Below are 25,699 nucleotides of genomic sequence, written 5' to 3'. Positions count from 1 at the left end.
CACAATGGACAAACAGCCTTGCCCTGCCCTTGTGGAAGTTTAATCTGCAAAGAGCATCACTGAGCAAGCAAAACAAGCCAGATGGTTGCCACTCTGAGTGTAAGCACAGCATTTCCTTAAGAAGGAATATGCCTCTTTGCCTCATAGCACAAAGTATTTGTTCCAGAGTCCTTTCAGATGCATGCCCAGGATTCTTGAGCCCATGCATCCTGGGATCTCAATAATCAAAAGTGTCTCGTAGAGAGTTGGATGTCCTGGTGAGCAGTGCTAACAAAGTGGCCTCATTCTGTGACTGGCACAATACAATACTGGAGTGACTGCTTCCTTAGTCATTCTGATAGCAAGTTTATTTCAAACACAGAAATCACACAAATTAGCCAGGAATGGGCATCTCTGGTACTGATATGTAACCAGCCTCTGCTTGAGCAAGAAGTCTCACTTCCTGTTTCCTTCGCCTTTCTTGGAAAAGGCAGGCTGCAGCAGGCAACGTCCAAGCTACCTTTCTCCTGGGACATAGTCATTATTTGGAGACATTATTTGGAGAGGTTGGAAGAGAGATTGGAGGGTGGCACAGTGCGTGGCCCATACAGAGGCAAAGCCACTACGTCATTCAGGTGTCTTGTCTCTCCAGTGGAGCCCAGGTACTCAGAGTCTTTGCTCATTCACTTGAGAGCTCATCTGTCTAGTTCCTGTGATCTAGTGACTTGGTGGCCTCTTCGCATGTTTTACACAGGGAGCCACATGTAGGAAAGACCTCTTGAAATCATAGTGCTCTTCATGATGAGGTTTTCTGAAAACTCGGGTTTACATCTGCAAATGTCAATGCTTCTGATTTTAACCTGTTTTTTACTGAAGTCAACATCTCTTCCCATTCCTTCTGTATTGAACCACACAGACTTACTGTGTCTTCTTTCGAAATGCAGATGTGACCCCAGATGGATGGATGCTTCCATTTGTTGTTTGCTTGCTCATCTGTGTCCTTGTCCCTCTGTGACTTGCTTTCTTATTGCCCATAGTTTTTAATTTGTTTTCTCTGTGTAATCAGATATACCACTCCCGAGGAAAAGGCTGAAAGACACCTCCATGACTTGGATGTATATTATCTAAGCTTTGGGAGAGCTCGTTTCTTAGGATGATGCTCTTGGAACTTTCTTATTGTGGTGGTAGTTTTGTTCAAGGAGCTTCATGGATTTTTCAGAAATGAAAACCAGGGCTTAGAAATCAAGAACTCCTATTTAACAACTGTCAAGGTATCTGCCAATCAGACTGTACCTTAACCTAATCAAAATGAATGCTATAAAGAGTCAAAATGCTCCCAGAAGCTCGGTTCAAGCCCATAGCAAGCACTCCTCTGAAGAGACTAGTGGACCGTCATGTGCAGATACACAGAGAGTGGATGGACTGCACTGTTTAGTGAACTAGGGAGACAACTAACTGGGAAAAGCACATATGTGAGGGCCTGAGTTTGAATCCTAACCCAAACTCTCCCACAGAGAAACGGAAGGTAGAGGCAGGAGAATCCCTGGCAGTTCCAGGCTAGTTAGCCTGGCATGTGTTTCTCGGTGACAAACAACAAAGAGGCACTGTGTCAAGGTGGAAGGCAAGGACTGACGCTAACGTTCTTTCTCTGGTTGCACACACACACACAGACACACACACACACACACACACACGCTCACACATACACACGCTCACACATACACACACACTCACTCACACACACATATGCACTCACACACACACACGCGCACTCACACATACATACACACACGCTCACACATAACACACACACACACACACACACACACACACACACTATCTGAGTTGCGAAGCTTTACTTCATATGCATTTTCAGAGGCAATACTAGCCATGCCCTACTTGACTCCCCAGCCAAATATCCTTTATTTTTCCAAGCTCAGTTCCAGGTGCTGGTCCCCGAACACTTGCAGCCTCTTTTCTTTTACCTGAGTTGCAGATTCATTAACCCAGACTTTCACAAAGCGTTATTATTAGAACTTTAATCACCCATGTCCTCCTTTTGAGTTCTTTCTAAAATTAATTTCTGGCAATAATAATTATGTCAATCAGGGGGCAGCCAAATATACCTGTGGCCCCTGGGCCAAATCAAGACGGGAGTTTCCAGCCATAATCTATTTTTTGGTTCCTAAAGGCCATGCCACTTTCTCCCCGTCTCTCTGCCCCACAGCTGGTGAAGTAGCAGGTGGGTCCATCTTCTCATCTGTGGAGGGCAGACTGTGTAAATTATATCTCAGGTGAGTTCAGACAACAAAGAGATGGTAAATAAATCAGGGCTAAGACAAGGGGCTCCATCAGGAAGGTAAAAGTGAAGTTGGAAGAGAGAGAAACCAAGGAAACTTTACAAAGAATAGCTGACAAGGTGCAGAAATGGCAGGTAGGACTCGTATTTTAAAAGATGTTCTTAGCCACCTGTGGTGGTTTGAAAGAAAAAGACCCACAAAGGGAGTGGCACTATTAGGAGGTGTGGCCTTGTGGGAGTAGGTGTGGTCTTGTTGGAGGAAGTGTCTTACTGTGGGGGCAGGATCTGAGGTCTCATATATGCTCCAGTCATGCCCAGTGTCTCAGTTCACTTCCTGTTGCCTTTGAATCAAGATGTAAGGACCCTCAGCTCCAGCACCATGTCAGCCTTACTTCTCACCATGACAGTAATGGACTAAACCTCTGAACTGTAAGCAATACACCCCCATTAAATGGTTTCCTTCGTCAGACTTGCATGGTCAAGGTGTCTCTTCCTAGCACTAGAAACCCTAAGTAAGGCAGCACCATGGCTTTTAATGTGCTCTAAGAGAACACTGATGAATGTACCAGACTGGGTTAAAGAGTGGTGAGTTCATTTCAATAAGGATTTGCCTATCGTGCAGTCTGCACAATCCCCCACCTCCTTACCAGAGTGTGCTTCCATCTGTACACACAGCACAACCTCAGGATGCAAGACCACCTTGACTATAGCCAAGCAGTACTTTACTGGCCCTGCTTTTATCAGCCCCGGTCAACATAAGGTCACCCTTTCTGTCTTGACATTACTTATTCATCCAACAAACATGGAATGGGTGCCTGCTACTTTCAAACCTCTGTGCCTGATATTAGGGTTATAATTGTTCCATTTTTAAAAAGCGATTGATTTATTTCCATCATATGTGGCCAATGAATGCCTGCATGTGTATGGGTGTGCCACATGCATGTGTGTTGCTGTCAGAGGCCAGTCCTCTTGCTTGCATGTGTTGTCGATGCTGAGAACTGCCTCCTCCACACTTCTATTCCAAGCCTTCTCCATCAGCACACTCCTCATCCCATCCTTCAGCAGCTCAATCCTGCATTCTGAAAGAGGACAGAACAAACGTCCTGAAGGGACTCCTCCGCCATCGTGGAGCTCTTTCCTGATCTTCTCTGTGTCGCTAGAGTTTCCTGAAGAGTCCTTGTTACTCTCCATGTCCTCACTTCCCTGCCACTCTACAGCTGTTCTCTCGGAGATTCCCTCCCCTTAGAAACCCTTAACCAAGCACAACTGTGCCTCCCTCTTCCTGTGTGTGGGTGTGTGTGTGGCGTCCCTTTGGTGAACCTGGAGCTCACTCTTAGGCTGCACTGGTTCTCGGGATTTGAACCCAGGTCCTCATGCTTGCATGGCAAACACTTTACTGACTGAACCTTTCCCCCATCTTCTCTAAGGTCTTCTTCCCAATTCTCCATATATTTCTTCTTAAGGTCTATCCCTTCCACAAGCGCCTGGAAGGCGTGGCCACTGTGATCTTTTCCAGAACTGTGTGTTCTTGTGTGAGTAATTTCAGTCTTATCAAAGAAACCTTTACTGCATGCTTTGTACATGCTAAGAATGGCATGGAAAAGCCATCAAGAGATGTGAACTATGGGAGGAGTCAACTAGACAGTATCCCAACCAGTTGCACTTTGTAGAGTGGGGCAGTATATAATTCAGAAAATAAATATGATGGCGGTGCTTTTTATTGAGCCATCTTGCAGACATATTTTTAGTTTATTAGCTCTTAATTAAGACTAATTATAGTTTAAACACTTAAACTAACTACTGGCTTCCTGTTCAACAGTGCAGATTTAGATAAAACCCATATAGTATGTGGACCAGGTCACCGTCAAGGGGTCTGGGAAGTATCTCAGGGGTGCAAAGTATTCGTGTGCAAAGTCCTAGGTTTGATTCCCGGCACTGGAAAAAAAGTTTTAAATCACCATAACACTGGATAGAAAATGTAGAATCTCTGATGTCACTCTTGACCTGTAGAGGGTCCCTCCTTCGGTCATCTAGGTTCTTTAGAGTTGGAGAGACACAGGCCCAGATAATGTGCCAGTAGCTTCCAGTGTAGCAGAACCCAGGGGGGATGCAGATGAATACTGTATTCACAGCCAGGCACACTGCACATCCTCAAGAGAGGGGAAAACAGGGACATCAAGAGGCTTTGAAAATAGAAGGAGTTCTGCTTTGCTGTTTGCTTTTGTGAACCCTGGTATCCACCAGAGTAATCCAGTGTGTGGGACTGTATGCTAGGATTTTACAAAGACTCCACAGCATGCCAATTAACTCAGGGAAGCAGAGGTAATGAGAACTAGCCGCAGTAAGATGTCAACAATAATGCTGGGACTTAAAGTGGCTTTCTTTAATGCATGCTATAAAATTGGGGAAGCAATCTGTACTTGACTGTGGGAACTCCTGACAGGTTCAAAATCCAGAATGATTAGGTAAAGACTAGATATGCACTTGGGGAAAGGAAAATATTTCCATCTTCTTCCCTCAGGCAGAATGGGCACAAACCGGAGGCCGTGAAATCCATCTGTACTTATCTGTCTGCTCTTCACATTGCCTCTCAATCCCACATCCAGAAAGCTTTCCCGAATTTTCTACTTTCCCCTAATAAATGGTACAGAGAAGTGTTTGTCTTCTGTATCAGCTCTAAATTTGGTAAATGCATCTTCATCATCATTTCAGGGTTGTTGTGAACTCCTGGAAGTTAAACATGGTTAATGAATTCAGTTGAGTATGTTTTTAGAGAGAGAGATGGATGATGGAGAGAGAAAAAATGCCATGGATTGGCTTTTGCCATATGAAAGATAGTGAAACTCAAAGCAATCTGTGTGGTGGGGAGGTCACAACAGGCTGGAGGCCTAAGGAAGTCAATATTGGGGTTGAACCCAAATGTCTCCTGGCAGAACGCCCCCTTGCTGAACAAGACCAATGTTTCAATTCAGGCAGACACTGGGCATATTGGACAAAGCTCACCCACATTCTTGAGAGTTATCTCTTTACTCAGAGTCCATCAACTCAAATGTTAATCTCATCCTCAAACATCCTCACAGAAACAAGCTGAGTCACATCTGCCCACAAATCTGTGCTCTGCAGGCCTGTCACGTTAACCCATAAGCTTAAACACCTAGGTTCTCAACCCCCCTAATGCTGTGACCCTTTAATACAGTTCCTCATATTGTAATGACCACAAGCATAAAATTATTTCATTGCTACTCCATAACTGCAATTTTGCTACTGTTGTGAATGGTAATGTAAATATGCACGGTGTATCTTCATTGTTACAAATTGATCCAAAGCAGTTGTAACTCACAGGCTGAGAACTCTCATGATCTAGGGGAAGCACTGGATTGAACTCTTGAAGGGAAGAGGGCTAGATCCTTACAGCAGTTAGGTACAGGGTTTCATCTTTGGACTTCTAGGTTAGGTTGGAGTGACTCTGAGCATGTCCTCTCAGCGTTAAGTCCCTCAACTTTACTGGAGGTCCATTTCTGGCCTCTTTCAACTAAGAAGTCCTCAATTCTGGTAAAAAAAAAAGTGGGGACTGTCATCTGAATCGGGACACTCTCCCTAAAAACCCACCTTCCTCCCCTGAAGCAGTAGCCCACTGTCTGTTGAGAAGCCTCACACTGAGCTTCAGGAACAAGAATGCTTAACTGACAAGAACTCAACAGGCCTTTCACCAGACACCAGCCTAGTCAGTTTGGCTTAGGAAACCAAACAGTTCTGGATTTGACATTTCCTTCTACGTGTATATTCCTTGCCTTCTCTATTCTCAGGCATACCCTTTCTAACACCAATGTTAAGAAAATTAAAACCTCAAATAAAAGTCCTGTTTATTAGCCTTCTGCTGCTGTGACAAGACACCTGAGAGAATTAGCTTGAAGGATAAAAGCTTTGTTCGGGGCCCATGGTTACAGAGGTTTCAGTGCGTGGTCAATTGACTTGACTACACATGTGGCAAATTATATCACAGTGGGAAGTGACCAGAAGCAAAGAAAAGAAGACAAAAGGAATAGGCACAAAATATGCCCTTTAATGGCCGTTCCTAATAACCTACACACTACAACTAGGCCCTACCCGCTAGAGTTTCTACTACCTCCAAGTTCCCCACTGAACTACAAAGCAATAAGAGAGTTAATGAGAATAAAAGGTCAGAACTCTCATGATCCAATCACCCAACCAAAGCTCTTGGGACTCCCAGAAGATCAATAGAAAACGAAAGAAAAACAGACAACTTTTATAGAGTTGATTCAAGGTACCCTGGCAATCTGGAGGCCACAAGATCAAGAAGAGGGTGGTTGCTTGCAAACAGCTGCTCTGTATCTCTGATCTCAAAGGCTGGTTCTGCTGTTTTCTGGCTGGATGAGCTTGGGTAAGTCACTTAACCTTAGCTGTTCCCACGTCCTCATCTTCATATGGAAGCTACTTTAGCACCGAGGCTAATGCAGAGATTTAAACGAGTCCATGTTTGTAAATAATCACCGTGCTGCTCAGCACAGAGCAACTCACCCCACAAATGTGGTCCTTTCACATCGCCTCTAACCCTAGGTCTTCAAAATCAGGCCAGTTGATGCTTGCTTGTAAAGACTTAGGGCACACACTGGAACATCTAAAAAAAATGCCACATCTGCAGACAAGCAAGAGTTGCTAAGATTAAGTTAGCTTAGATATCCTGAACTCAAAGTGCTTGAGAACAGGGTTTTAGGGTTTCTCTTCTTTTGGGGGGTTGCGGAATGCTTATCTACAAATAATGAGCTATTTTGAGGCTAGAACATGAGGTGGTTTGAATGAAATATATCCTCCATAGACTCAAACATTCCAAGGCTTGGTCTCCAGTTGGTGGCTCTGCTTGGAGACATTGTGGGGTGGGGAAATGCAGCCTTGCCAGAGGAAGTGCATCAGTAGGGTAAGCTTTGAGAGTTTTTAAAACCTTGCTCCACTTCCTGTTTGCTCTGTTGTATATTTATGGCTAAATATGTGGCCTCTCAACTTCCTGTTCCCACCAAGTCTGCCGCTTGCTGCCATGACTCTGCCCACCGTGATGGACTTTATCCCTTAGAACCGTGAACCCAAATAAACTCTCTTACTTTAGTCATGGTGTTTGGTCACAGCAACTGAAAACTAATAGAGCCAAATCAAAAACTATGAAATTCTTTTATTGTGTGTGCATGCATGCTCTTATATGGATGTGTTCATCCCTGAGGGCATGTGTGGAGGTCAGAAGTGAACATTTGGGTACTTTTTTTTTTGATGTTACATGTATGGGTTGTTTTGTCTGGATATATGTATATATGTGTATGTATGTATGTATGTATGTATAAATATATGCATCATATGCATGCCTGGAGCCCATGGAGGCCAGAGGAGGGCACAGATCCCCTGTGACTGGAGTTATGATGGTTGTCTCTACAAGACCAGCAAGTGCTCTTAATACTGAACCATCCATCTCTCCAGCCCCTGGGATATCTTTGTAACTCACTTCTCTACCTTACTTTTTCGGGGTGGGGTCTTCAGTTAGACAGGCTGACCAGCAAGCCTCCAGGATCTGCCTGTCTCTGGCCTTCAGCCCTGAGGTTACAGGCACACACTTCCCTGCCTGTCCTTTTAAATGGCATCTAAACTTGGTCCTCGTGCTTGCATTGCAAGCACTCACAAACTGGGCCATTTTCCCAGCCTTTGTTTATGGTTCCTAAAGATTTAAGTGTGTGTGTGTGTGTGTGTGTGTGTGTGTGTGCTCATTAGTGAAGGTGTCTTCAGAGGCCAGAAGGAGGCTGCCAGACATAAGTGCTGGGAACTGAACTGTGGTCCTCTGTGAGAGCAGCAAGCATTCTTTAACTATGGAGCCATCACTCCAGTTCCCTCATTTGTTTTATATAAACCTTATACACCCAGGGGTGACATTATACATATTTTAATACACCTGCATTTTGAAATTTCTACTGTGGCATCATGTTGGTGACCAAAATGTTTTTAATTTGGGAGCATTTTGGATTTTCAAATTAAGAGTGCTCAACCTGTATTAGACATGAAGTAATTCCCCGGGGTAGTTAGCAATGCTCACTGCACATTTCCCTTTCAGAACCCTACCACTCTCCTCAGCAAGATCACACTCAGCTGTGAGACTAGTTCTGGCAGGTATTTCAAAGGATGAACTGTGACTGCTCAGCTTGATGACAGGGAAACTGTGGACAGTCTTTGGTGTGGCAACACCTAATAATAATGAGAAACCATCAGTTACAACTGAGATGTTGCTAGCAACCCATGGTTAGCACATTGGGTGTATAATCATGACCCCTGAGCCCAGTCAGAATACTCTCCTGATGAAGAGCAGGTATTTGTGACATCACAAGGCAGGGTCAGTCCGTGGAGCAGAAGCAAAGGCAGCTTTAGTTAGAGAAGGGGGTCTTGCTGTCTAAGTATAGACAGGGGACCTATGACTCCCCTGTCCAGCTAGTCACCTCTGTGTGAACAGTGGAGGCCACGCTTGAGTTTTGAAATGATGTCTGGGGCCACATCCCAGTATCAAACATGGTTTTGGCTATGCCATCTCTAGTCTCTGGGCTTCTAAATGCCTTACAGGGAAACTGATTTCAAAGATTCAAAAACAACACAGACAGAGCTGTCAGGATCTGTCTTGAAAGCGGAGACTGGGGGTGTGGTCACAGACATCCACAGCAGGTCTCCACTCCCCCTCGAAGGGTCCGACCTGTCCGACGTCTTCTAGACATCCTAACGGCCTGGAGAGGCTCTGAAGTCCTCGTGGAGTGACCTGTGGCATCCACATGGCTTAGACTGAAGCAGTCACAGCAGGTTCTAGAATGGTTGCATCCAGCAGAAACAGGTAGAGTGAATACGTCATTTGAAGTGATCTACTAGTCACATTTGAACTAAAAGATGAGTGACATTCATTTTAATGACATGCTATTTAACCCAGCATATCCTAGACGTAAGCAATTCAACCATAACATTCTTTACATGTTCCATGAGTTTTTCAAACCCAAGGTGTGTCTCAGTGGCAGCTAACCACATTTCAAGTGTGCAGAGTCCACATGTAAGTGGCCGCCAAAATGAAAGACGTTTGCTACTCTTTGTCTGCAGTGAAGACAAAGATGTGAGCCCCCAGGGCTAGAACTTGCTAGTCTCCCTAGGGGAGAGACCAGTCCGGTCTCTGCAGTTAAACACAACTTGACTTCGCACAGTTCTTCAGTCTGAGAAAACATGACCGAGAGAGCCTCTGGTTAGGGCCTGGCCCCTGGCTTCAAAGATGGCCCCCATCACTACTATGTACTTGGGAGGAAATAGACCCCATGGAAGCAGATGCCAGAAAGGACAGAAGCAAGAATTCCCTCCCCAGTCACTCACAAAGCTGTACCCTCACTGAATCACCACCTCAGGAAGGTGGTCTACCCCTTGACACTATCAGAGTGAAGATCGAAGCTCAGCAAGCCAATAGACCTTCCAGGCCACTTCCTGGGAGGGCTCCTAGCCTCACCCCAGGCTGGCTAGCAAGACTTTGCTTCCTACCCCCTACGCCTCAGCACAGTCCCTACGTCTTGCTGACTGACTATGGCCTTTATCTTGGATTTTGATATTGCCATATTTCCTGTAAGACTCCACCCCTCGGCCTTAATCCCAGAACCTCCAGGAACCTACCTTTCCCTTGAGGATGAACTGGAGGACCTCACTGTTCTACCATCAGACACCTACCTGGCTTAAGCTTTAGAACGTGTCCCCCTAAAGTATCTGTTTTCTGTCTCTGATCTTGGCCATGGTTAGCTTCATCCTTCAGTCCTAACACACAGCACAAGGCTCTGGTAAAAACGTGTTCCTTAGAGTTTGTAGGAACAAAGCTACAAACCAACACCAGTATATTACAAATCCCAGGCGATGAAGATGCTTACATTTCCTCTGGGACTCAAGTCAGGCTTGGCTGTGTATTTGATACAGGTTGCGTTCATTGGCCTTTGGCTGACCGAGTCCACAGATTTAAACTTAAAGGCCAAATTTCAGAAAACATTTTCACATTATGACTCCAAATCGGGAACAAAATCGACAGGGTACAAAAGCATCGTAGAACAGAGAGTGCAAAAATCTCTCTGAGATGTGACTTCTTCCTTGAGCATAACTATGCAAACTGTGCAGCCTCATTTAAAAAGCCTCCACGTCTTTGCATACGTTAGTAATCTGGTAATTATTCCATGCTTCAGGTTTGATTGAGGATGAGTAGTTTTGTCAATCCCCCACCTTTTTTCCCCCCAACCTGTATGACTTAGATTTTTACTTAACGGAATTGCAATAACTTATTAGTTTGAAACTATAATAAAATACTCATCTCATTAAATGAATTACGTTTCTCTCTCAGATTACCCCCCTTGGGGCTTCGTGAATCACAATTTACAGGTTGTAAGTACCTCTAGGTAGAGGTTCCTCCCTTCTAAAGCAGACACACCCCTTTCATCAACAGAGAACCTGCCCCCACCATTCCTGATCACTCTCCCAACTGCCTTTTTACTGTCAAATTTACTTTTTACACACACACACACACACACACACACACACACACACACGGAATCTGGCTGTACAAAAGACTGTCTCAATACCTAGAACTCAAACCGTGAATTGGGGGACCCCTGCCACTGTCAGTGACTGTACTTAGTCTGTGGATCTACTAGCCCGCAACACTGGAATGGGAACTTCTTTTCTGGAGTCTATGCAAAGTACAGACAGTCTAACTCGCCAGGTGGTTCTCAAAGATCTAAGGACCAAATGCTGTGTCCTGGACACTCAAGTGCTGACATTCAGGGGTGTGTGTGTGTGGGAGGTTGTGTATTTGGGTAGAAAAGGGTTACACACTCTTTTTGCAACACCAGTGTGCACTTGTGTTAAAGAACTCAAGGGAGATCACTGTCAGTTGACAGAGGGCCTGCGAAAGTGAAGGTGATGGTTGGATGGGTGCCTTGCGTTTCTAATTGACACTGAACATCAATGGGGAAAGAATGTCTGGGGTCTAAAGCATGCCTTCAAACACTTCCCATTAAGGCCAGCTGACCTCCTTCCACAGAGCAGATAATGTTTTATTCCACTTCAATTACTTCACATTCTGGTCTTCCTCTCTGAGCTAGGAGGGGGTAGGGAGGTATAAAAAGCTCTATTGCTTTAGGATTCTTTTCTCTGATGCATCTTCGGCATAGTTCATCTAGGCTTTTCCGCTCCTTTGAATTCCAGGGTCACTCTACTGCAGCTTCCCTGATATTTTTCCGGCGAGGCGCTGGGAGGCTTGCTCAGCTTCCCACTTCTCTTCCCCGGACACTGGTTGCGACCAGCGACCCCTCTGAAGGCCAAAGTTCGGGGAACAGGGAAGGCGAGAGTCGGCTCCTCCATGCTCCTCAAGCGCCGCTCATTCTGGATGTTCACCCTAAGCTCGGGTTCCTTCGCGCCCGCGTTTACAGTTCCAGGCTGGCGCTCCTTGGCTCGCCGAGGGCCCTGCGCCACCGAGGGCCGACGGCCCAGCACCGCGGGGCGGATGGGCTGCGAACGCCAAGCCACGGCGTTCGGGGAGGGGGCAGCGCAAGAGGCCGGGACCGCAGCGGGCTGGGGTGGGGGCCGGTGCCGGGGCTGTGGCGCTTGCTGGAAGCTCGGCGAGCCCGGCCACGCCCAGCCCTGCGGGATGGCGCCCACGCCTCCGCTCAACACGCGCCCCCAGTGGCCGCTGGAGTTGAGCCAAGCCTCCTCCTCCGCGTAGCTCTCCGGGGTGCCACCTTCGGATTCGGAGTCGGGATCCTGCGAGCAGGCTGGGGACGGCGGGGGAGTGACCGGGGCTCGGAAGCAGGGGAACAGGAGCACGGCGCGCAGCCGCCGCGCGGGAGAGCAGTAGGGCAGCCGGAGAGGCAGCGACATCTGCGGGCCGGGCCGGGCCGAGCGGGGCTGCGGGGAGGCCGGCCCTGTGCACGCTCACGTCCCGCGAGGCGCTGTCACGGCCATGGAGGGACCCGGCTTCGAGTCGCCTCCGGCCTCGGGAAAGTTGGCCGGACACTTCTGAGCCCCCACCCCGAGTCTCGAGGTGGAATGGAGACCCCGCGAGGCCTGTCCGGTACGCAGGAAGAACCAGTTTCAGCCGGAGCGGCCAGTGCGAGCCATTGACACTTCAGTCCGGGGAAGGGTTAACCGTGTCTTGCCGCCTAGGTTTACATGTAAATAGAGAGCGGCTGCTCCGCGCGGGCCCGGGCTGGCTCTTTTAAGTTTTTGATTGGTTGCCAATGACATCACCGCCCGCGTTCTAACACGCCGAACCCACAAGCGCGTCGGAGCGGGCCTCCCTCCCGCGGCGAGGCCACGCCTCCCCCTCCGCCCCCTCGGCCGTCTATTGGCCGCAGGCCACTGTGAGGTAGCGGGCGGCGGTCTCTGGATCCTCATTGGCGCAGTGCGACGTCGCTCGGCGGCAGCCCCGCCCCCTCCGGAGCTTACATTTACGCTGTAGCAAAAGAGAAAGTAACTCTGTGTTGCTGCTGGGGATCAATGAAGCTGAGTGAATGGGGGCGCACTGCGCGAGCGCATAGCTGGAGCGGGCGCCAGATGGTGGAGGGCTACGCTTATTGATGAAGTAAGTGGAAGTCATCGCGGCCACTCAGAGCCCGAAGCTGGAGGGTCCCGCGTGGTGTGTGTGTGTGTGTGTGTGTGTGTGTGTGTGTGTGTGTGTGTGTGTGTGTGTGTGTGTGTGTGTGTGAGAGACAGAGACAGAAACAGAGAGACAGAGAAATCCACATCAGGTAAGGAAGGTCCTAAGGTTTAGGCTTTTGGGTCTGGTTGCCTTGGACTGAAGGGGGAAAATGAGTTTTGGTCCGGTTAAGATGCTTTGTGGCAGTTTTGAAAGCCTAAGCCTTAGCTGATGCCCAGTGGTGGCCAGGAAGGGGGATGCTAAGTGCCCCAGAAGTGGGGAATGAGCTTTCTCTAACCACTTGTTTTTTTTTTTCTCCAGTCCCTGTTTAGTGATAGAAGGGAGACTAGCGAGGAACAGGGTAGGGGAGAAGCGCTATTTTTGAGGGAGGTTTCCCGGGCCAGACTGGATGGCTTTGGAGCGATCTGCTGCAAGGATGCAGATTTCGGTGCACTCCGTGCCTGTGTGCGAGCCGCGCACTCAGAGTGGAGGTGCTGGTACCAGCCTGTCTCTGGGAACATGTTCTTGGGTCCTGCTCCTAGGGAATGAGCTGCTGATCCCAGACATCCTCTGCCAGGGAACACCATAGCAAAGCCTTTGACTGCATCCATGGTCTAGCAGGGACACAGTTAAGCTTCTGGAATAGTACTCGATCTGCAAAAAAAAAAAAAAAAAAAAAAAAAAATACTAAGCAAGGGAGGCAGGGAGGGAGGGAGGCCGGAGGTTGGATCCTTTGCTCCCATCCAAAGGTGGGTGTGAGAAACCTGAGTCAGTGGGGATATGCCGACACTGGTGGGTACGTGCTCCTATGAGTGCTTGTGTGGATTCCGCTGGTGACACTTTGGCTCAGTGTCAGAGAACGGTGATGGCCTCGAGTAGACTGATGATCCGTAATGTTTTTCCAGGCAAATCTTAAAGTTCGTTTAGGTGGGTGGTTCTTGTTTGGGGTTTGATTTCTTTGCTGTGTACATGTCTAGTAGAGGAGTCAGAATGGCTGTGTTATAGAGTGGCCTTGTGCCTAAGAGGAGGAGAGAGGGGACCCATTGCAGGCACTTTTGGGGAAAGGCAGAGGTAACCCCTGTGGGCACCACTTCCCAGCGTCCTAATTAGCCTGCCTGTGGTGAAGGGGCAAGCGAGGTTGCCTTCATGGAATCCCATGCTGTCTCCAAGAGGGACATCAGTATAGGATTGAAAAACAAATCTTTTAGAGTTGCCACTCCAATGGAGATGCAAAGTCTGTGCTACCCGGATGAAATCCAAACCCTTCTTTGATTAGGGGCACAGCACAGGGAGGGGTCAGGGTGAGTGGGGCCAAGGAAGAATGGGTCGTGATGGGTCAGCAGACTGGGTTGGGGGTCCCAGACCTGACTCCTTTGGGGACTTGGTTTTAGTACAGTTAATCATAGTGAACAGTGAAGGGGGGGGCATGCAGCTTGGTTGGGAAGAGGCTCACAGAAGACATGAAGGCTTTGAATAGGACTGTGTTGAGCTTTTCAAATGGGGCCACCAGAAAAGCAAGCAAGATTAGCTCCTAGCCCTGGAGACTGACTAAGGAAGACATGTCCCCGATTTGCAGAAAGTTGACATGTGCCCCCATGTAAATTTAGCTGCCATGCACTTCTGCTCATCTCTGTGAGCTCTGACAATGCTCTCTTTGCCTTGGCAATGGATAAAGAAATGAAATAGAATACATGCCAGGGTGGACAAATGCATCCATCGCAGGTGAAATAGACCCCTGTCCAGGAGAGGAGGCTCAGAATAAATCTGAGAGCCTCCCTGCTGTTCCCAGTACTCTGTGCCTTTACCTTCCCAAAGGCTGAACTTTGATTTGGTCCCTGAAAGGATGTCAATTGCCATTTCCAACCTCACTTCCAATTTTAACCTTCGACTTAGCATCAGAATGGATGGGGTCCCTCAAGGATGCATCCCTTATCAAAGTGAATTTCAGGCTTTGATGGTGTCATGACCAAGGGCACCTGGGAGGACATGGGCTTTGCTCAGAGATATGCAGAAGTCTTTCCCAGGGATTGGATGAGACTGCCTTTGGTGTCACATGACTTCATTCCTTCTTTCCTTCTTCCCCTTCTTCACAGACTCTTGAGTTCTTCTTGAATTGCCAGTTTTCAGCCTCCTCATGCCTCCATCTCCTTTAGACGACAGGGTAGTAGTGACACTGTCTAGGCCTGTCCGACCTCAGGATCTCAACCTTTGTTTAGACTCTAGCTACCTTGGCTCTGCCACCCCGGGCAGCAGTAGCCACCCTCCGGTCATCGCCACCGCCGTCGTGACCCTCAAGGCTTCGAATCTGACGTATATGCCCTCACCCAGCGGCTCTGCCCGCTCCCTCAATTGTGGATGCAGCAGTACTAGCTGCTGTACTCTGACAACCTACGACAGGGATCACCAGGCCCAGACTCAAGCCATTGCGGCCGGCACTGCCACCACCGCCATAGGAACCTCCACCCCCTGCCCTGCTAACCAGATGGTCAACAACAATGAGAACATAGGCTCTTTAAGTCCGTCGGGTGGGGTGGGCAGCCCTGTGTCAGGGACTCCCAAACAGCTAGCCAGCATCAAGATCATCTACCCCAATGACCTGGCAAAGAAGATGACCAGATGCAGCAAGAGTCACCTGTCCAGCCAGGGACCTGTCATCATTGACTGCAGGCCTTTCATGGAGTACAATAAGAGTCACATCCAAGGAGCTGTCCACGTTAACTGTGCCGATAAGATCAGCCGGCGGAGGCTGCAGCAGGGCAAGATCACTGTCTTGGACTTGATTTCCTGTAGGGAAGGCAAAGACTCTTTCAAGAGGATCTTTTCCAAAGAAATCATAGTTTATGATGAGAATACCAATGAGCCAAGCCGAGTGATGCCATCCCAGCCTCTTCACATAGTCCTCGAGTCCCTGAAGAGAGAAGGAAAAGAACCCGTGGTGTTGAAAGGTAATGATCCCCGACTCCTTTCCCAAATACTGTCCTGACCAGGTGGGTTCCCCCTGAGATTTCCTCAGAAGCCTTCTCATGCCTCCCCAAACACTGTGAACCAAAATAGCCTTTTTCTTGTCTTTCTTCTACCCTCTTCTTACTGTTTTCGTGCAGTAAGAGAATCTAAGCAGCAATGTGGTGATATCCAGATCTGAGTTCCCAGCCTTGATCTGACTTCTGTTTTGCCTAAGACATTTCACCTGATAGGGTTTTCAAAAGGTGCTTTGTACAGCCAAGGTGTTATCTCAAGTCATGGCTTCCCTGGGAGCTCTATTTCAGTCTGTGAGTGCTTGGAAAGTCTTTGTTTCTCAAGAACTAGCTACTGTTGGTGGCCCAGCGGAGGCGGTATATATGGCACATATCAGATAAATCTTCAGGTGCCGGGTCTTTGTGTGAGAAACTCTTGCTGTTTCTCACCTGTCTGGTTGTCTTGACTTTCACATTGTTTATAAAGTTATCTTCAGCAAAGGCAGACGTTCTTGTTTTAAAGCTGTGTGGAAATTGTGTCTTCTCCAAATACATCCCTTCCTCGAGGAAAGCTCCCCCCCAAGGGATGGAGAGCCCTACAACCTTTTGTTCTTTTTGGTGTCACCTGACCACATTGGCTTCTGGTTCTTCCCAAGAAGGAGTCATGCATTACTTTACCATGACGTGAGATGATTGGAACCCCCAAAAGGAACGATGACCCAGTCTTCTCTGATCTCCTCCCATGCATGTTGCCCTGACCTTGTGCAGAGCTCTCTTGCTCATCTCTGTCCTCCAACACTGTCCTTTCGGGCTCTGAGCATCACTCTTCTGATACCATCTACCTGGTCATCACGGAGTCTGATTACCATCTTTGTTTGTGAGCAGTCGGGGAGCGGGGTCTGTCACAGCTTCAGCCAAAGTCCTAAAGCATCCTTGATTATCAGTGTTGCTAGGCTCCTCCGAGCGCTTTCCAGATTTAAGTTGGCGCAGGCTGCTTAGGCCAGCAAGCTGGGGTTTGTCTTTGTGGGACAGCTCTACCCATTCTCCTTCCCTTCCACGTGATCTAGAAACATGGTCTAGTCACCCTTGCTATGTGACACACTTCCCTAACCCTTTGCTGTCTTTGCAGACACCTGTCACAAAGACGCAGCTCCCCTTGGGGCATGAGGGTTCACAGTTCTTCATGGTTCTGGAAGCTCGGGGCACTGTTATGATGGTGGCAGTAAGTTTTCTTAGAGTCACAAATGTCAGAGTTGTATGGTGTAGCCCTGTTCTTTACTTCTGAATTCTTGTTTGGCTGACTTTTAGAATCCCCCAGTGGCTTTAACCCTGCTGCTCTTTTCTCAGCATGATCTTGTCATCTTGTCTTGTCTTGTCTTTTTTTTTTTTTTTCAGATGAGAAAACACCATCTACAAATTCCCCAAGTGTAACAGTTTGTCTTGGTTAACCAAGACAAATAGCTTTACCGACTTTTTTTTTCCTGTAGTTGGGATAGGTTTGATTAAAAAACACAGCTCCCCCTTTTTTTATAGGTGCTCTAAGAAGAGGTAGCAAATACCTCACTTTATGATGACTCTGCACTAGAACATGGGGCTGATTGGAGGCCTAGTGGATCTATCCTCTGTCTTGCTGTGGAAGCTTGGTGGACGAAGGGTGGCCCATCACTTGCTGAGAAATGTCTCTCCTAGGGACCAGTATCCTCCTCTCCTATAGACACATCTGAGGATCCCTGAGCCTGGGCTTGCTCATCAGTGTCAGAGTAAGACTCCCTCAGTGGGGCGGGGCTGGACATGTTGCTGACCTCACCACCAGGCGCCCTGGGCAGCTGCGCTGAGGGCTGGTCATTTCGGATTGGTGCGACACCGTGGCGGCCAGCTTGGAAGACGCTCTGGTGGTAGAGGTTGGGTTATTTGTAGTTTTTTGGGGGGGATTTTCCTTCAAATATCTTGGAATTTAGTTGAAAATACGTAGTTCACGGTCTGTTGTCTTCTCTGGTATCATTATTAGTTTGGTACCTTTGGGAGGAATGGCCTAAAATCAGGACCACGTTAGGGAAGGGGAAACGGAGGCGCACTGTGGAGTCTCCCTGTTACCTTCTTGTCTGGTGAAACCAGAGGTTAATTTCAGAGTGTCCTGGAGGTGATGGGTGAGGTGTGCTCCTCTCAACAAGCATGGTGTGCAGCTTCTCCTAAGTTCTTGAGTGGACGAAGCAGACCGTCCTGGTCTGGCTTGTCTTCTGAGGTTTATTTTAGGACTCCTCTTGTGGGTGATCTGAGGTTGTATTTCAGTGAGTTCGGGAACGGCACCATTTTGGAGTGAGTGACTTTTGTAGGGAGCGTGTGGCTGGTGGGGTGGGAGCAGATGGCGAGCATACATGGTCGGAAGTCCCCAGGCCTTGTTCATTTATTTTCAGAGGTGCCTGATCCATCTGAGACTCTGGTTTGTGTTTGTAAACACTGGTTGCTATCCTCCCGGTCCAACTTTTATGTCCCTCACTTTCGATGCCGTGTTCTCCATTTTTGGAGCTGCCTGTCAGAGTCCAGTGGTGGCTGGGTTGCCATTTTAGTCAAGCAGTCTCAGGTTGGGGTGAAACTGATCGGAGGCACAGGAGCCCCTGGGTTAAGTTACTGTTCTAATTTATAGTCCCCGCCCGAGTATGACCTAGGTCCAAGTCTGTGTCTCCTTCTTACCTACTGAAGGGTATATGACATCAGACCCTTGCTTCTGGGCAACTTCATCGAGTGATCCAAATGAATAAATCTTTAGGGATTTAGTCTTTGGGAGAGTTGCACCCTTTCCCACATAATGTTGGTTGTTTTCATCAACTGCAACTTGGTTTCTGGCCTACAAAAGAAGGCTTGGCAATCCTTGACCTTCTAACATGAGAGCTTCTGTCTTTGTGGTCATGTTTGTAAGGCTGCTTTCCTTTTCAACAACTCTGGGTTCAGGAAATTTATTTGCCCTTTATGTATGGGGGAAGGGCAAGTCTCCTACCACACCCTCCCTCAGAGCAACCTACGCCTTTAAAATTTAATAATCCAAAAAATTTCAAACATTTAGAAAAGTATTAGAGTGTACAATGAATACCTACCAATCAGATTAAATGTGTGTTTTCCCTATTTGCCTTCTCTTTCTAGTTTTTGAAATATTCTATATCATACACAGTAGTTTAGAATGTAATAGTTTAACGCTTATATGATTGGTACAGAAGGAGGAGAGAGACACAGGGAGTTAGATCAATATGAAAAACTACTCTCTGCTATATATTTTCATATTAAAAATGTTTTCTATTAAAATATACAAACATGGTTAAGCTACTTTTCATCTTTATGTAAAGATGACATGTACATAGGAATCATGTTATACATAGCACGCCCTGCAAAGCTCCCAAACCTTCCTTTTAACTCCTGAACAAAGAGCAAAGTTGGTGTAACATTTTCCCTTAGTCACAACAGACCCTGAAGTGGGATTAGAAAGGAGTGCAAAGTTGCCTGACAATGAATGAGTGTGCTCAGAGATTAGAGACCCTGTGAAAATATTCTTACCCTGCTCTCTTTTGAGGGAGTACTGTATCCCCCCTTCCTTTGCCTGGGATGTGATGATGATGCTCTTTTAAGACATACCTACACTGCAAACTTATTTTATCCTTCATGTTCTGAATTCCCGATTAATGCTCTGGGCTAAGTGCCGAGCACTGGATTGTAAGAAAAGGTGAAGAAATGTAGAAATAACAGTGAATCCGCAGGCCTGAAGCCTTCTGGTTCCTCTATCCAGTGTCCTTGGGCAAGTCGCTTTAACTTTCTGGCTTCCTCATTTGTAAAGGAGGACATGACACTTAGGAATTCACTAAGCAATGGCTTGCAAAGTGTTGAGCAGGGCTCAGTGTTTGTCCCTACACAAAGCTCAGCATTATTTCTGTGGATTGAAATGTGTCAGTCAAAAGATAGCTTATGCTCTTCTCTCCAGGGAGTATAACAACCTAGGTATAGCTGTGTGTGTGTGTGTGTGTGTGTGTGTGTGTTGCTAGGGACTAAAAATAACTTGGTGACTGTTACCTAATTTAAGTAGCATACAGTTGTGCCAAGTAATTGCAAAAACATGTTGGGTCAAGAGGCTGAGTAATTTGGGCATACCCTAGAATTATTTATTTGTAGGGGAATTTAGGAAAATGGGATGATAAATCTGTCCAGCTAATGTCCTGGGTAGAATAGTAAAAGTATAAAACTTTTCAACTTTGTTTTCTCTGGCCTCTCCTCGATTTATTTTTGGAAGAAGGATTGTAGTCTGACTATAAAAGGGTAGAAGGAAGGAGGAGGGGGTGTGGGCTGCTGCGGCCCTGAGTGCCTGCCATAGAGGAGCCTATGTGGGAAGGACAAGGGAAGTTGATGCCTCGTACTTTCTGGGTGGGTCCTGAATGCTCCCCCTGAAGGACCACAGGCTTGTCTGTCCTCATCTGCCTCATTGCAATGCAAGTGAAAGACAAATGGACATGAGCCCCCCACACACACACATATTCTTAGTCACTCTGCTCCTTAGTTAGGAGTGACCCCTCAAGGGTGACCTCTAAGAGGCTTTTAGGTCTGCTCTGTTGTGAGGTTGGTTAGTTCCTGATGGATGGGATAATGGAGAGGAGGTGTATAAAGAGTATTCCATCTAGTTCTCCCTAAGACAGGCCTTTGAGATGCTCTCGTAACTGAGACAGAGGGAAGGACAAGATGATCTCAACCCAGGACTGTGGGTCTTTACCAGGTCAGATCTTTGATCTGAGATGGTTTCCGCCACCTGGGTTGTCACAGGTGAACTCAGGAAAATCTTGATAGTGGTGGGTAGAGCTCACTGATAACTAGCATTAGCACAGGGTCAGGAAACTGGCAGGAAAACCCTAGTTCCACAGCATGTTTCTCCAGGAGGCACGGGCAGGGAGAAGGGTGAAAATGTGTGCCTCCCTGCTTAGTCCATGTGGGACAGCCCATTGGTAGGTCTGGCAAGATCATGAGGGCAGAAGAGTTCCCTGGGCAGAGACCCTCAGAGGCCAGGGAGGCCTTTGTAGCATGTTTCCTTAGATCCACTGCTGTATCGGCAGTCATCACCGCCCTCCAAGATCCCTGGAGAACAGATTGGCCATCAATTATGTCATATGGCCGTGCTTAGGCAACTTCATGCACTTTGATACCAAAGACTAGCTCCACACTAAAGGGTTCCTGTTAGTTTTTGTTTTGAGACTGGGTCACAGTGGAGCCCAGGCTAGTCTTGAACTTGCAGCAGTCTTCTTTCTGCCTCCTCTTCCAAATGCTAAGATTCCGGATATGTGCACCGGAGCTTACCAGTAGAAGTTCTGATCCTCAGAATGGTCATCTAATCAACTCTGGAGGGTCGTTGATAACGTGACTGCTCCCCAGGGCCGCTCATGCTGTCACATGACAGTCTATCAGGTGCCCCCTCCCAAGATTTTGATTCAGTTGGTCTAGGGTGCAGCCTGCACACACCAAGATCTTGAAAAGCTCCCCCAAAATTTTTATTGCACAGTGAAATTGGAAAACCGTTGATCTAGTTCAAGCTCGTTAGGCAGTTATGGAAATGAAGCCTGGAGAGGTTTATGACTAACCCAAGGTCACGTGCAGGATTAATTCCACAGCCTTGGTCCTTGCCGCTAGAATAGGTCTTGCAGGTCTTGTATATGTGGGTACATTATTGTCACATAGTAGCAACGTCCATTGTATAGGGTAAGGCATGGGATACAATAATTTACTTAGTCATTTCGAATACTAGCACTCTACCTTTTTGTTTTTAAGTTTGTCAGAACAACAACAAAAGAAGACATAGGGCAAAGGATTTTGGAAACCAGTACCTCATGGTTCAGATTTTACCAGGGTTCTGGAAATATTAGCCTTTATTCAATCCCATTTTTTTCTTTTTTCTTTTTTCTTTTTTTTTTTGTTTTTGTTTTTTGTTTTTGTTTTTCCAGACAGGGTTTCTCTGTATTGTTTTGGAGGCTGTCCTGGCACTCACTCTGTAGACCAGGCTGGCCTCGAACTCACAGAGATCTGCCTGCCTCTGCCTCCCGAGTGCTGGGATTAAAGGCATGCACCACCAACGCCCGGCTTCAACCCCATTTTCTAAGGAACTTAATGTTTTAAGAAAGAGCATATATATATGCCAAGATGCATCCAAGTTACGGGCTGGGAAAGGGACCTCTAAGTGTGGAATATTTGCTCAGCAGGTGCAAGGCCCTGGGTTTGGTCCCCAGAGCTGCAAGCAAAAAAGGAAAGCAAACAACCAGAAGCCAGTGCAGTCAAGCATCCCCGATGCTAATGGCTCTGCTGGCCTTGTGGTGGTACATCCTGGTGGGGAGGGAGGGAGGCTCAACCACAGGTCTCATAACTCCTAGTAGTCCATCCCTTCTTGAGTGAGGTGCTGCGTGAGGTTGGGGAATCTGTGCTGCCAGTGCTTGCAATCTAAATTCTAGGAAGACAGCATCCAGACAAAGCCAGGCTTCCTGGACCCTTAGCCTTAGGGGTGTGTGAGTGCGTGCGTGTGTGTGTGTGTGTGTGTGTGTGTGTGTGTGTGTGTGTGTGTGTGTGTGTGTTCATCCCCCAGCTTATTTAGGGAATAGTTTGCCTTGAGGAAATTTTCAGCTAAGTGCCTTTGTGTTTTTTCTTTGTGTTTTCTCAGCTTTCTTTTTCCAAGAATGAATTCAACTTTCTGTATGTATTATGGGCCTACAGGATTTCTTTCCAAGGCTGTGACCTGAAAAAGAAACAATTTGCTGTTTTTTAATGGACAGGGAAATATTACCTGCTCCTCTTGCCTCCACAGTTGGGGTCCGCAGGGTTCCTCTGTGTAAGAGAGTGGAACTTTCTCGTTTGAGCCTCACTGCTTTGGATGTGTTTTTGGTAGGAATGAAACCTGTGTCTAATTTTACCATGTGTCCTTTGTGAGAAAAAGGATGCACTCGGTAAACAGACCAGCTAAACAGTGCTTCAGAGGCAGAGTTTTGGCCTGTTTTCATTTGCTTATGTTTTCAGGTACCCTTCTGAGGTACCAGCCTTCATTGAGTCCCCTAAATGATGGAGATTCCTGTATTAGTTTCTTTGTCCTGTTGCTATGTGAAGATGTTCTAGCCTAAAGCCAGGAAAGGTTTACTGACTCACAGTTTGAAGGTACCTACAGTTTAACATGGGGAAGGCGTGGTGTTGGAACATGAGGCAGCTGATCACGTCACATCTGCAGCCAGGAAGCAGAGAGAGCATGAATGTTTGTAAAGCAGCTGGCTTTCTCCTATTTCTTCAATCAGGGACCCTGCCCTCACCCCCACAGGAGTGGTGGCACCCATGGTTAGAATGAGTCTTCTTGACTTATTTAACCTAATCAAGTAGCCCTCCACAGGCATGCCGAGAGGCTCGTCTTTTGGTGACTCTATGTCCCCTCAAGGTGGCTATTGAGATTAACCATCCCTCTTTGGTAAATTTTCATTGACTACTTTCCTACGTACAGTATGTGCTACTGATTTAGATTCTGATCTTACTAATTCAGAAAATTAAAGAGAAGAACAAACGGTATGCATTTGTTTTCAAATTTTATTGTAGATAGTTGAAATCCTGTCTCAAAAAACCCCTTTATTGTACAATAAATAAAGGCATGTTTCACATTCAGCTTGCTAATGCTTTCTAATCATGATGTCTTTTCTCTACTTGTTTTCATCCAGAAACTAAGAACAAAATCTTAGCATCGTTGTTGTTTTGGGAATATATGCGTATAAGATATCACTATTTAAAAATTAGTAAATTGTATCCCCTTCTGCCAGCGAGACCCATAGTCTGTGTGGTTGAAGAAAAGGAAGGCTGAATTTACTTTGCATAGGTGATAAGCTGTGACCTCTGGGAGATTTTACAGGAGATAAAGGAAATAACCTAAGTATCTGTTACACTTCTCACTGCTCTGATGAAATGCCTGACCGGAAGCAATGGAAGGTTCTGTTGTGGCTCACAGTTTGAGTGGGTCAAGGACAAATGGTTGAGGGAGACCTGGTGGCGGGAATATGAAGCCGTTTGCTCTTGCGTGGGCTCTAGACTTTCTCCCCTTTTCATGTGACTAGCCCCCCAGCCTATGTGATGGGGTCATCCCCCCACAGTTACATATTCCTAAAATATCCTTAGGGACACATCCAAGGTGTGTCTCCTAGGTGATCCTCAGTCCAGCCACGGTGACACGCAAATGAGCCATCGAGTCTATCCCATGTCAGCTTGGCATCCAACACATCACTAGCAAACCATGAATCCATGTTCTTCCCTGGTGCAGTAGAGGTGCTTTTGCAGGAAGAAAACGGATGTAAATTCAACACATTTTCTGGCTTCTTTAATGTTTCATTCACATCAGAAGCCTCCTCACAGCCACACTCCAGACTTGAATTTCATGGAAAGCAAAACAAAGTCCAACTGTTCTTTGTATTTCTAGAAAGGGGTTTGCCTTCTTGTCTTACACAGTGAGAGGACCCCATTGGATGTCTGTTGCCCACCTCTAATATCAAGTGTAAAGAAACATGCCTGGCCCAGGGGCGGTGTCAGGCGCATTTTGCTTGCCAGGGCCTTTAATTCATCTCACATATTGCAGAAGGCACTCTGCCGACTTTATCTTGTGTCTGAAATAAGAAGCAGGCCATTGCTGCCCAGTTTGATACCTTCTACTTATTCCATGAGGACTAATCTCCCCTTTGAGTCGTGGCCCTGAGGTCCCCTGCTGCACTAAATAGTACCAGATGTTGCTACTGGAAAGAGAGAAGAAGAAAAAGAAATCGGATGGAAAGGGGGTGTGGTAAGAGGAGGGGTAGGAAAAAGCCCTAACTTGAAGATCAGAGGTGACAGCCACAGACCTCAACCCCCAGGCTTGAGTTCTGGGCCCCAGGGTTCAAGACTGAGTTGTCACTGCTTCTCTCTTGAAATGATAAGACTAGAGCAAACGTCTTGGGAGACCATTACTGAAAAAGGAGAGACCATTTTCTTGGGTTTTGTATTCCATTACAAAATTTTGATAAAATTTTGAAAAGAATGAGTCATTTGGTTCTTGACTGGCTTGTGCCAGGTTTTGAGTTGAATCCCATCCCCCAGGGGGTAAGAAAGAACAGGGGTGGTACCAGCATTGGTTGGGAAAGCATTGGGCAAGCATGCCAAGGACCTTGGTGTGTCCCCTGTCACTGCAAGATGGACAAAGACAGAGCTGTTTTTTGTTTTTTGAGTTCAAGTCTGAGTAGCCTTTGGATCTATCACATTGCTGTTTAAAAGTGGGCTGTGGGTCTCTTTGATGTGTGTTTTATCTCAGAGGTGCTTTCAGTTAATCCTGCTTCCCTTCCCCCATTTCCTTAGCTGTGCTCAAGTGAAAATGGCCTGCTGTGCCCTTAAGTTAACTTTGTAAGTGATCTTAATCCAGGTTAACTTACAATGTGCCAGAAGCTTTTTTTTTTTTTTCTTTGCTTTGTTTTTTAGTGGTAACTCAATCAGAGAAACTTTGGAAATGGCAATGTTGTTTCTTGTATTTGTGAAACATTTCTGTACTGTCAATGTCCTATGTCATGAAAACATCAGTGGCTAAGACTCAGAGGTTCAGGCCCTTGACCTGGTACATGATGGAACCTAGGCATGTTATGATAGGACTTCTAATTAGTGTATTTTTAGATGTTTGGAACCTTAATAATATAGACATAAGGATGTTAAATATTAATATGTCCCACTCTCCATAATGGGCACTAGACAGAGGAGAAGAAAGGCAGGTGTAAAGCTAGGTAGACT

At 46.8% G+C, this 25,699-nt stretch overlaps 2 protein-coding genes across 2 annotated transcripts in view; one reads left to right on the top strand and one right to left on the bottom strand.

Moving 5' to 3' along the window:
- Positions 1–11,364: 11,364 nt before the first annotated feature.
- LOC101829285 lies at positions 11,365–12,558 on the bottom strand. Its single transcript, XM_005082426.4, has one exon. The coding sequence runs from the start codon at positions 12,203–12,205 to the stop codon at positions 11,501–11,503; it is 705 nt and encodes a 234-aa protein (XP_005082483.1). The 5' UTR covers positions 12,206–12,558; the 3' UTR covers positions 11,365–11,500.
- Positions 12,559–12,657: 99 nt separating this feature from the next.
- Positions 12,658–25,699, top strand: part of Dusp10 (dual specificity phosphatase 10) — a 39,358-nt gene continuing 26,316 nt past the window's right edge. Inside the window, exons 1-2 of the mRNA XM_005082427.4 lie at positions 12,658–12,908; positions 15,056–15,907. Coding sequence (XP_005082484.1) covers positions 15,097–15,907 — 811 coding nt within the window. The 5' untranslated portion in view covers positions 12,658–12,908; positions 15,056–15,096. The remainder of the gene's footprint in view (positions 12,909–15,055; positions 15,908–25,699) is intronic.

Source organism: Mesocricetus auratus, unplaced genomic scaffold (genome assembly GCF_017639785.1).
Source record: "Mesocricetus auratus isolate SY011 unplaced genomic scaffold, BCM_Maur_2.0 Super-Scaffold_100676, whole genome shotgun sequence".
Taxonomy (NCBI): Eukaryota; Metazoa; Chordata; class Mammalia; order Rodentia; family Cricetidae; genus Mesocricetus; species Mesocricetus auratus.
Note: the sequence above shows the minus strand (reverse complement) of the source record. Positions and strands in the feature narration are given on the sequence as shown.

Excerpts from the sequence above, each read along its gene's own strand:
- LOC101829285 (XM_005082426.4), bottom strand. The coding sequence starts at position 12,205 with ATGTCGCTGCCTCTCCGGCTGCCCTACTGCTCTCCCGCGCGGCGGCTG.